Source organism: Bactrocera neohumeralis, unplaced genomic scaffold (genome assembly GCF_024586455.1).
Source record: "Bactrocera neohumeralis isolate Rockhampton unplaced genomic scaffold, APGP_CSIRO_Bneo_wtdbg2-racon-allhic-juicebox.fasta_v2 cluster09, whole genome shotgun sequence".
NCBI classification, from domain to species: domain Eukaryota; kingdom Metazoa; phylum Arthropoda; class Insecta; order Diptera; family Tephritidae; genus Bactrocera; species Bactrocera neohumeralis.
Genome location: NW_026089622.1, coordinates 9965510 through 9978425, shown reverse-complemented (window position 1 = coordinate 9978425; position 12916 = coordinate 9965510). Strand labels below are relative to the sequence as shown.

The window sequence follows — 12916 nt, the reverse complement described above, 5'->3', positions numbered from 1 at the left end:
TCAGTCCTTGTCCCGTCCATCGCATTTATTGGACGGCGGTGATGTCAGCCTTTACTCTAACAATTCACCTGGGCAGCGGTACATTCCCAATTAAGGGACCGGACATTCCAGGTGCATTCCATTCCGCTGTCTTAGGGACATGTTGGAGTCAATTGGTGGCTTCATGGACTTTTGGGCTTTCCAAAGATACACATTTCAATGTTTAATTCTTCCTCACGTTTAAGCGCTTTTTTTTAATTTACGTACAACTTACTTCAATTGAAGCTGAGTGCAAGGGGAGCGATTCATTGGCCATTCTCGTCTTGCACGCCTTTTTTCATTTACAAGCTTTTCTATTTCTCTTTTAGTGAGTTTTCTGGCGTCAAGTTTGGTTGCAAGTTGTTGGTGTTGCTAAGATATCTGCGTTAGTTATTATATCATTGAGTTCTCTTAAGCTTTCGTCAATATCTTTTCCTGTATTTATTCTGCACTCGAAATTAAAGTGTCCACTCACTTATTTTTTATATTTTAACCAGTTCGTTTTATAATATGTTAGACTCACTTTTGGATCAACGAATATGTGTTGTTCACATATATTTATTAGTACAGGAGAGTGGTCAGAAGATAAATCAATACTTGTATCAGCTGTTATGTGCGATTTATCTATATTTTTGATTACAGCAAAATCAATTAAATCTAGTATTTTGTTACGATCACTAGGCCAATATGTCGGCTTACAAGGAGATATTATTTCAAAGTTATTGCACCTATTTATAACAGTTTGATACAGCTGTTTTCCTTTCGGATTAATTAGTTGTGAGCTTCAATACATGTATTTTGCATTATAATCTCCACCTGCGAGATTTTTATGACCTAGCCTTACAGAAAACTATTTAAATTGGTTGTCTGTAATTTTAAGCAGAGGTGGGTGGTATATAGCCGTCAAGTTTAGGTCCCCGCAGCGATTTTTAAACTCTTGCAACCAGTTGCTATAGAGTATTTTAGTTTTGTTCACGTAACGGTTGTACGTATTACCTAAAACTAATCGAGATAGATATATCGTTATATATATATAAATGATCAAGGTGGCGAGAAAAGTTTAAATCCGGTTGACTGTCTGTCTGCCGTCCGTCCGTGCAAGCAATAACTTGAGTAAAAATTGAGATATCTTCATGAATCTTGGTAGATCGGCGTAATCGGACAACTGATACGCCCACAAATTGCCATTAGCCGAAAACCTATGAAATGCCATAACTATTAAGATATAAAACTGTAGTTTATCACAGGGGATCGCAGTAACAAGGGGCACCTGTGGATAAAAAGTTTTGAAACCCAGCACGAATGATAAAAGAGCTACTGCCTATAGTGTGAAAACAGATGAAACGGTATTGTTTAAAACTAATAAATGCGCGATAAATCAATAACTAAATTCGCCAGAAACGTAAAAATTTCCCGCCGGGATGGTATGACAAAGCTTTATAGGAGCTATGGTAAAAATTTTGGGATGGGTGTGGCACCGCCCACTTTTTGGTTAAATCCATCGTGACCCGACTGACCAAATTCGACAAAATTTGAACGTGGCATTCTTTTCATAATCCCATGTCACTCCGTGAAAATGATTGAAATCGGACAATAACCACGCCTATTTCCCATAAAGCACAATTTTAAAACCCACTTCATTCTTTAACTTTCCAGTACCCAAATGAAGAAGCAATTAATAATATATAATGGGATTAAACTTTGCACGAATAATGCCCTTAGTGCATGCCATCTTATGACAAAAAATTGTTAAAATCCAAAAAAGACTATTCAATCCCCTAGGTACCGAATATTTGATCGAAAATATGGGTCATTGTGTGAGATATATCATTGCAGTTCAGGGATAGCACTGCTCTGACAATGGTATGTCTGTATGTTAAAATGGCTTGAATTAGGTCAATACTTTCCTGAGCCCCCATATACCTATTATAAAGATTTTCGAACTTACAGGGGACTTTATGCTGGATATAGTCAGGGGTGTTGTGGAATCCAAGACAGAATTGCTTAGCTGTCAGAATTGCAAACCAATTCTGATTATCAATGGTGTTACAGAATCTGATTGGATTGTCGTCTTTTCGAACATACGCAAAACCAATATTCGAACCAGCTGTTTAATAATGTGACAAAACTTGCAAATGAATACATTTGGAGGCAATCCTATTAAAGTTTTTAATTAGTTCCGAATTAAAGAAAGATTTTAAGAGATAACATTTATAGATGAGAATTCGAAATATTGTTGAAGCTAGAAGGGAAATAGTGACTGAGCGATATATGAGCGTTTGGGCAGAAACCGAAAACTTTGACTCGGTTTTTCATTTTTACGATTTTTCTTAATTGGCGGGCAGGATTGAAAAAAAAAACTAAACAGATGGAATTGGGGCAAAGTTTATTATATTTGGCATTAAATTATCTTCTATTTAAACTACAACAATTAAGAAAATTTAAGTTTGAACATATGTTTAAGCAACATAAAGTAACATTTTTTTGGTCAAAAACCACTTTTTAAAAAAATTTAGAATTTTATTTGTTGGCATTTTCCTAGTTTAACTTGAACATAAGCTATTGACAAATATGAACCTCTTTAAATTTTTTGTTCCCGATAGAAATTGCGACCTACATACTTTTCGCCGTCCGACAAATGCACACGCGAGATGCATCGGGCAATTGCTTCCCTAAGGCAGAATATCAAAGAATTCGTATCCAAAAAATTTTCGGCTGATTTTTAAATATATAACTATTGTCAAGAATGTCCAAGTTGTTTATTTTAAATTATTATTATTCTCAAGAATGTCCAAATTGTTTATTTCCAGATTATTATTAAACGAATACAAATTTATTTAGAATTTATTATAGAACGAATCATAAAATATTCCAAAAGAAAATTAAATTTATTTCCCAGCGCCTGCTAGCATTACCCCGTTTGCTTGCTTGTTGACGAATGCCTCTCACTTGTTGAAACTGTCGGTGACAGCTCGGCCTCTCCTGACCTTTCGTCCTGCAAGGACGATGCGTCGTCTCCATCGTCGCCATCTAATTCAAGCATCTCGTCCATTTGCTTCTGCATAGCAGACATTTCACTTGCCGACATTGCCGTCGTTTCCGTGCTGTTTAAACTTTATTCGTCGGCTTTCAAAAATTGAAAAATATGCTGCTGACAATTCTGTCTACAATTTTTTTTTTAAATTCTCAAACGTTTGAACTTTATTCGTCGACTTCCAAAATTTGAAAAATATGGTGCTGACAATTCTGCCTACAGTTTTTTTCAAAATTCTCAAACGTTTGAACTTTATTCGTTGACTTCAAAATAAAAATATGCTGCTGACAATTCTGTCTACAGTTTTTTTTTTCAAAATTCTCAAACGTTGTTCTTCGATTACTCGTTTGTTTGCTTGTTGACGAATGCCTCTCACTTGTTAAAACTGTCGGTGACACTATAAACCCTAAAAATTTTGCTTTAAACAATTATTTCTTTCCCTCCCAAAAAAAAAACCACAAAAAGCCTCTAAAGCGGCTCCCCCCCTTAAATATAAATATCCGCATTTTTTCCAAAACTCAATAATTAAAACATTTCGTACTTTATTCTTATGTTTTCTTTTATAGAAATAAAAATAAATCAATTCGAAACAATAAAATAACTCGATTTCTTAACTTACATTTCAAATCTGTGTGCGACTATCTTCTTGTTTTGTTTCTGACAGCAAAACCGATAAAATTGGTTTCTGTGACACTCAAAACCGATACAAATTCTGTTTCGAATATCAAACCAATAATGTCTGAATTCATGACACCTACTGCTTTTTTTGATCAGTTTCAATTCTGATTCCGACAACTATCAGATTCCACAACACCCCTGAGTGGTATTGGGAAAAATAGATAAAATCTATTATATCATTACATACATAAATTTGCGAGGAAAGTTATATCGATCGCTAGCTAGTCGGAGCACCTATTGGAACTGGTGGAAATTCCAATCCGATTCCATATTTTTACAAAAAAATAATTTCTTATTTCTTATTATTCTTCTTTTGACAAATAACTGAAAATTCAAAACAATTCAAAACAAAAATCAGCTGTTACTTAAGCAGTACCTAAGCCTCCAATTTTCAGCACTTAAGCACAACTTAAGTTCATCACCATTAACTTGTTTCATCAATTGTTTTACCAATTTTAAAACAAAATTTAATGTTGGCTCTTTGTTCGAAGCTCATTCTCACTGGGCAATCGATAAAAAGATATCAGATTCTAACGCACTAGTCGACATATAGATGGCGCCACCAGGGGGCGCTAGATTCATAAAGTCCTGTTTACTTTGGAACGCTCCTTCTCGTTTGCGTACTTAACTTGATTTTACTCGCAAAATAAATTTATTCATATGTCGTACCAATATTTATTCATACGAATATAACAGAAATTAAGAACAAAATTGTAATGTATATTATGTGTAATTTGAAAAATTTCAATAAATGGAATTTTTTTATCGGTTGATATGGTTTGTTGAGTTGCCGCCATGTCCAGACAATTTTATGTACAGTAAATTATCATTTTTAAATAATAATAATAAACTTTTCACTTATTTTTTGCAGATACGGATATTTTGACCAATGGCGACCATAAGTTAAACATTAAATCAGATCACTCTAGATTGCAAAGTACATCATGTAATAATTCAGTTATTATAAATAATATAAATGGATCCAAATCTACATCATTGATTCAAAGGCCCTTGCAAAATGTAAGTGAGGAATGTGGTCAGATTGAGGTTAAAATAAGAGTAGTATATATATTATCACAAATGCTCTGAATAATATATGTGAAATATTTCAATATTTGTTAAAATTTCAGGTTTGTGAAATTTTCGAAATTAAGGTTGAGTTCGGTTGCAGTCAAAACCAGGTCACATAAATGATACGAAAAGCAAATCAATAATTTAGTCTTGGGATCCAAAATCCAATCTAAATATGCTAAGCTTATATTTGTTTGCTTAGTCGAAAATATTTAGTTTTATTACGGTACGAGTTTACTCGAAGTAGTCAGCTGGGTATAATATTAAGATGGTTGGCTGGTTGAAAAGGGCATTATAAAGCTCAATGTCTCTTAAGCTGGAACATTGAGAGCCGTGAAATATGTCGCATCTCATCCGGCTGAAGGCTGAGTATTCGCAAAGGTAATGTTACAGGATCTTATCATCATCAATGTTATTAAGCTCCCTTTTACCTAAAAGTAGGAGCTTTTTGGTCTGTTCACCATCAACACTACCCCAACTAATTCTACCGTATGCCGTATATTGCTTCTGTTCCAAGACCTGAGGTGTTTCTCTGGGTCCATCGCTTCAAGCAACCGTTGAGGGAGTTGAATATCCTGGGACAGCTTAGAGGGATAATGTTTTTAGTTGCCTCCGTGCGGATCAACTCGTCTGCTTTTAATTTTCTTCTATTCCTATATGACCGGGAACCCAGATGATGTTAACAAAGTTACCTCGTTGGGGTCTAGTTATAACCTGCTTACATAAACGCATATACGTAATGAGACTTAGTATTGGCGGTACGAATAGCCTTATCGCAAATTTCGGCCTTAAAAGATGAATTGTACACATTTAGTTTGAACCTACTTTCTGCATAAAGATTACTACCGAAGAAGCACCCTTCTGTTCCTAGTTCACTTTTAGATCAGTGAGTGAATATATAAATTTCGCTCTTGGAACTACCGATCACAAAACTATGGTCCCCTCCCTCAATTGGAGTTGAAAACGTTGTGTTTATTTTCTCAGTTGCCTTCCTTACTCGATCGCATTACCAATTTAACCGGTAATTTCCTCATATTTGTATAAGTATTGACTGGATGTCAAGGACAACCTCCAGAGCCTTAATTAACGTAGTTTTCATTGCGCCCGTAATCCCTAGTAAGCAAGCTCATTGCACCTGTTCCAAGGATTTAATGCGCTTTTTTGATAATGCTATTCACCGTACCACCGCAACATACATATGTTAGTATGGGGAAGATGACGCGTTAGCGGATGGAATCGTTAACCCTAGTTTGGTGCAAAAGTTGTTTTGAATGAGTTCCAGATTCGAAGAGTTTTGAAAGCTGTGCTCTCTATGTGTTCTCTCCAGCTTAGTTTCTTATCTAGGATGACTCATAAATCTTTGACAGAGCTCGAGAGTACAGTTCTTCTACTCTTCAAAGACGCCCAGTTGGCGGAGATCTCAAGGCTTTTTTCTATGAGCCGATTAAGGTTCTTTCCTGAACAGCCGACAATGAGGTCGTCCGTATAAGAAACAAACTTAAAGTTAACCCTATCAAGTACAAGGAAGAATTCATTCAGGCACTCCAAAACAAAGCGGATAGGATACCTCTTTGCGGGGTGCCACAGTTGATCTGATGAGCGATTTTTATACCTTCCCCAATGTATGTTTATTTTCTATGGATTAGCATGTGCCTTAATCAGGCCAACACGTTATGATTAATGTCAAAAGTAGTAATAGCAGATATCAGAGCAACCGTACTAACATTGTTGAATGCGCCTTCCACGTCAATTAATACCACTAGGGTGTGATGGTAATTTTGGCATCCTGTCATCTACTGGGTGTATACTAGGCCGGGTCGTTTTGTGGGAAGGCCAAAAAATCGCCCATTGCTTTATGAAAATCATATTCTAGGGATCAAAATAAGATACTTTGCCGAAGGAACCATACCTCTGAAACGAATTTTGATGTCCCCCAATTTGGGTCGAACTTTTGGGTAGAGGCGAATTTTGAAAAATCCCACTTTGACCCATTTAGAGTGCTCCAATCGAGTCCAAATGTATGACCGACCCCCACTAACTTTGGACGGCCGATCCACCCATGCCAGTGGCACACCCCCTGGAACTCCACTGGGGGGTTTCCCCATACAATCATTTCAAAAAATCACCATTTTTGGTGATTTACATGAAAAAATGAGCTAAATTGCTATGTTTTTTCTTTATTTTTATTTATTATTTATAATAATATCTATTTTTTCTCTTAAGAAATTTATTTAGTCAGAACATATGTAAATGAAAAAAATTAATTTAAGTCATGATCTTAAACTAACAATAGACAATTGTGCTTGCCCTTGAGATCGCAAATGATCCTAAACTAACAATAGACAAGAAACAATTATGTTTGCCTTTGAGATCGCAAATGATCCTAAACTAACAATAGACAAGAAACAATTATGTTTGCCCTGAAGATCGCAAATGATCTAAAACTAACAATAGACAATTGCGTTTGCTCTTGAAAACACTTATGCTTAAGATATGTGTACATACTGTCGGTATGTACAGTAGATTAGTGTTAAGATGTGTGTATGCACTCAGCATGTGGTGCATACATAAATTAGGATAAGGAATGCTATAAATAAAGGATCTCTGGGCAACCAGAGCTGAGTTCTATTTAACAACCGAAACCCTACGCGTCTTACTTTACAATTACCATTTCATTCTTATTACCTCAAAAAGTTTACAATGAATCCACCATTATCTACACCGCAAGATGAAGCAACTACATCAACAACTATCGAAAACCCAATGAGTCATATACCCAAGCATGATGTTACTGTTTTTGGTGTGTCTACTGATTTGACTGATCTTAATTTACCAACCCATCTGGATATCTTGAGATATTATTTTTACTTAAGCGAACGTGCTAAAACAGAACAAAAAAGTTTTCCCATAAATCATTCACTATTCAAGTACAAGATAAGTTGATTGGAATTTGGGAAAAACTTGGTATGGAAATAATGCTGATGAAGTATGTAAAATCTCTGGAAACAATTTTTTTACATTGGAACATGTAAATGCGATTTAAAGTTTACTGTATACCCTAGACGGACACCGACAATTTATATACATATGTATATTCAACGTGGTGAAACAAAGCGTTTCGTAGTTGCGAACCTTTTAAAGCAGCCGACAAGGATGGTGCATTTCCCCGCAATCCTACAGAACTTAGATCTGTACCGTTGCTGCTTTAAAAGGTTCGCAATTACTAAACGCTTTGGTAACCATAATTATATATAATATTATATTTTTGTATCCTCCATGTTAAGTGCAGTGCACCCTTGACTGCCAACCATAAGTGCGGTCTGTATATGACTTTTCGGATTTTTTTTTTTAAGTTTTGCCGTACCACGTACGTTATCTTCTTGACCACAGAATAAACGCCAAAAGTGGCGTTTTGCCATTCTGAGTCTGTATTTCTTTTCACGATATGAGAAAAGCATTTGGACATTTGACAGATGATTGTAAAGTTTAGCCTTGTCAAAGGCCCTGCGAGAGTTCCGACATAGGTTCATTGGTTCCCCTTTCATTCAGGGCACCAATAATGAGACGTTTTACACTGCTAAACCTATGTTTAACACAAAACTTAAGGGATCAGGAACTGAGGGAGTAGTTATGGAGCGACTCAGTTAGGTCACATAAGTGCTCCAGTATGTTCTGGGCCTCTGTAGCTCAATATCTCCGCTATAAACTTTGAAATTACTGTATCTGTAGTTGGAAAAGATAATTTCTTGTCCGATAATAGGCTGCCACACTTCTATGCGCCTTTACCCCTATTTATAAAGGAGGTTACGTATATTTATAGTGAGGTGGAGTTAATGTTGTCAAACAGAATCATTCCCAGGCTGTATGATGCGAACTAGCATCTGTTCCAATAATAATTAAAATTTTTTCTGCGTACTCCGTGATCTTCCTCAGTTCTTCCGTGGAGTCGAAGGGCAGGTACAGTGCCACCAAAAGCAGTGAGTTCCTAGCCATCTTCACCACTCTGATATCTTGGGTTAACATATCCGCTATTTATAATTAAGGAGAAAAATTTGAAAATTCAATTAGTGTCAAAAGTGATGCATTTACCGATTGCATTAACTTATTACAACGACCGCAGTTTGTCTTAGAAGACGAATTGAAGAAATTACCCAAAGTTTTTCACCTAGTGTGGAATTTCGGAAAAACCGATTTCTCATATATAGATAGATAGATTATACGTTTCCAAATAACCTACTAAAATATTAAAACTTGCGTTGCCCTAAGAACCTAAAAACTTGGATAAAACTCAACTTAAAAAAACCGGCTATTTTGGAAATTTTTGATGATTGTTTTTGATTGTAGGTCCTTGTACGGATAATATCTTGTACAGGGTTTGTCCGGAAAGTAATAGGACTGAGTCGATTTAAAAAAAATATTGAACCAGTTGTTACAATTCTTTAAAAACTTTCAAAATGGGGTCCTTCTGTGTCGATGCAGCGCTGTCAGCGGGATTTCCAAGCATTTAAGTCATCACGGAAGACATTCTCCGAAATAGTCTTGAGAGTCGAGGTGCATACTGCTTGGATCCCCTCTGTCATCTCAAATTGCTTGGCTTTCATCGGCTTTTTCTGGCAACGAAACAAAAAAGTCTAGAGGAGCCACATCTGGGCTGTAGGGCGGCTGCGGTGGCATTGGGTCTAGGTTATGTAGCTGCTCACAAGAAATGCGGTGTAGGCTGGAGCGTTGTCGTAGTGGAACTTGCAATCGGCTGCGATGTCTTGTCGGACCCGATCGACCCTTCGTTTGAGTCTCTTGAGGACTTCCCCGTAAAACTTGTCGTTGACGGTTTGTCCCGAAGGGAAAAATTCATGATGCACGATGCCTTTGATGTCAAAAAGTCAATGAGCATATTTCATTCTCATTCTTCAGGTCTTCATCAGCGAACTCTTCCCGGCCCACCAAAAAGGCCTGGTGCCACTAAAACACACCACCGTTGCAGATTTACCGAGTTTCGCACAGAATTTAATCTCTGCTTTAACGAACGCTGCATTTTTGTCTTGCACCATGCATGTCTAACCGTCGCGGCGGAAGAAAATCAGTCCTATTACTTTCCGGACAAACCCTGTAGTTTAACGCCAATTTTTATTTCTATGTTTCAACACGAAGGCCGGAATCGTTGCAGCAATGAAATACATATTTCATAAAATTAAAACTTGAACAAGTAAGAATTGTAAAATTATTTTTTATCAGAAAATTGTTTTACAATTTTATAGTGCACTAAATTTCAACCTTCAATAACTTTAACAAAAAATAGAATTTTGGAGAAATATTTATATCAAGGGGTATGCGTCTCATCCCCTTCCTAATGAACTGCTAATTTGCAAAATCGGTGATTTTGTGAAATTTTCATGGACCACTTCACGTGGTTTGAGTCAGTACTCAATATAAGTCGTACTCTGACGGATAAATTCGGCATACGATTTGTCAGAAAAACGAAAATCAATATACGTAGTTTATGGCAGTTATAATTGCATCGACCCGATTTTATCTATCAACTATTATCATTCAACATACTAAAAAAAATGTCTCCTAGATTACATTAAGGTACCTCACATTTTTGAAGCAAAGTCAGCCGGATGTTCCAAAATCCTTGTAATAGTTGCATACGGGCTAAGTTAGTTTACGCACAAAAATATACTGTTATGAGTAAAGCAAATAATGGCCGATTTATCCAACATAAAGTCACCTGGAAGTTTTTAATAGATAAAGATACTATTATCATTACATTGATATTTTCGGTGAAAAGTCAACTATACATACTTGGGTCCCCATATTCGGTACCTAGTGGCTTGAACATTTTTGGTTGAATTTGGACAATTTTGCTATAAAGTGGCATACTTTAAAATAATTTTTATCCCGTCATATCAGTTACTTCTTGATGTGTGTACTGGAAAGTAAGAGATTCGAGGGGAATTTAAAACTGTGTTATGTGGAAAATAGGCATGGTTGTAGTCCGCTTTCGCCCATTTTCCTACTGTGACAATGAAATATGAAAGGATTGCTACATACTAAACTGATTTCACCAAAAAGTGGGCGGTGCCACGCCTTTCACCTAATTTTCACACTGAATTCCATAAAGCCCTCTCAAGCCATCTCGAAGGTAAAATTTATTGTCCCTGGCCTAATTTGGTATTGACTTATTGCGCTTTTAGTAGTTTTGAACAGTTCCGATATGGGGAGTGATCGGGCTTATCTTCCGATTTCATCCATTTTCACTTAGTCGAGTTTTTATAATATTTGCGCCGAAGAAATTTGTTGTTGTAGCTTAAGTGGTTTAGGAAAAATGTACATTAAACTTATTAGAGGGCGGGGCCTTTTCTGTACACAAATGATGCAGTAATGAATATATCGGTATAAAAGTTTATAAAAATAAAATATGTCACCTCATTACTAGAAATTGTCAACTGCTTCAGCTTTCAGATAACGAATAAGTGGGCCCTAGTTCCGCAACGTTCGAATAGCAATTACATGCCTGAAGAACAACAAAGCGGTGGGAGCCGATGGATTACCGGCCGAGCAAACACGGAGGCGAATAACTGATAAGGATCATGCATCAGCTTCTTTGTAAAATATGGTCGGACGAAAGCATGCCCGACGCTTGGAATTTAAGTGTGCTCTGCCCAATCCATAAAAACGGAAACCCCACAATCTGCGCCAACTATCGTGGGATAAGCCTCCTCAACATCGCATATAAGGTTCTATAGAGCGTATTGTGTGAAAGATTAAAGCCCACCGTCAACAAACTGATTAGTGTTATCAGTGTGGCCTTAGACCTGGAAAATCAACAACCGACCAGATATTCACCATATGCCAAATCTTGGAAAAGAGCCGTGAAAAGAGAATCGACACACACCACCTCTTCGTCGATTTCAAAGCTGCTTTCGGCAGCATGAAAAGGAGCTGCCTTTATGCTGCGATGTCTGAATTTGGTATCCCCGCAAAACTAATACGGCTGTGTAAACTGACGTTGAGCAGCACCAAAAGCGCCGTCAGGATCGGGAAGGACGAAGGTTTTAGACAAGGAGACTCCCTGTAGAGCGACTTCTTCAATCTGCAGCTGGAGAAAATAGTTCGAGCTGCAGAACTTAATCGAGCAGGTACGGCTGGCGTATGCCGATGATATTGATATCATCGGTCTCAACACCTGCGCCGTTAGTTCTGCTTTTTCCACACTGTCATAACTTTGAAGTTTTTTTATCTTGGAACCAGCGTAAACACCACCAACAATGTCAGCCCGGAAATCCAACGCAGGAGAACTCTTGCCAACAGGTGCTACTTCGGACTGACTAGGCAATTGAAAAGTAAAGTCCTCTATCGACGAACAAAAGGCAAACTAAATAAGTCGCTCATAATTCCCGTCCTGCTATATGGTGCAGAGGCTTGGACGATGACAACAACTGATCCGCTGCAAGTTTTCGAGAGAAAAGTTCTGCGAAAGATTTATAGTCCTTTGCGCGTTGCCTGTTTACAGTTGTTTACATAAAACACCAAAAATTATTAAAATCACAAAAATTGTATCACCTCCGATACAAAACTAAAGTTCAAGCATGCGTAATAGTAAGACATTTCGCACTAAATGACGATAATTTCAATTTGTCTTGGGATGCTTTTAGACGATACTAATGAACTTGCCCAGAATTCAGTAAGAAACAATTGAAAAATTTATCAAACTGCAGTCCACTGTTATAAATTGTTTGGTAGTTCAATCGTTAAAATCTGAACAGGCATAAACTAAAAATTAAAGCTGACTTTTTTCAAAAGTTGTGATATATAATATAAGGTTGGAGCAGTGTAATCAAACATTACATTTATTATAAAAAGAAAGATTTATAGTTCTTTGCGCGTTGGCCACGGCGAATATAGCATTCGATGGAACGATGAGCTATATGACGACATTGATATACTTGAAGTTCAGCGAATTAAAAGACAGCGGCTACGCTGGCTAGGTCATGTATCCGCCGGAGGAAGCAGAGGAAAAGGAAGACCTCCACTCCGTTGGAAGGAAAAGGTGGAGAAAGACCTGGCTACGAGGCCACATAGCAAACGAGGTTTCAAACAATGCCACTTTCTATC

The 12916-nt window shown here is 37.1% G+C and overlaps 1 protein-coding gene across 25 annotated transcripts in view; it reads left to right on the top strand.

Moving 5' to 3' along the window:
- Window positions 1-12916, top strand: part of LOC126764476 (FERM domain-containing protein 8) — a 459702-nt gene that overhangs the window by 72899 nt on the left and 373887 nt on the right. For all 25 annotated transcript variants that reach the window (XR_007668006.1, XR_007668005.1, XR_007668007.1 and 22 more), the window contains one exon: window positions 4602-4750. Coding sequence is in view for 22 of the 25 variants with exons in the window: in XM_050482181.1 (XP_050338138.1) it covers window positions 4602-4750 (149 nt within the window). In the remaining 3 variants the exon portion in view is untranslated. The remainder of the gene's footprint in view (window positions 1-4601; window positions 4751-12916) is intronic.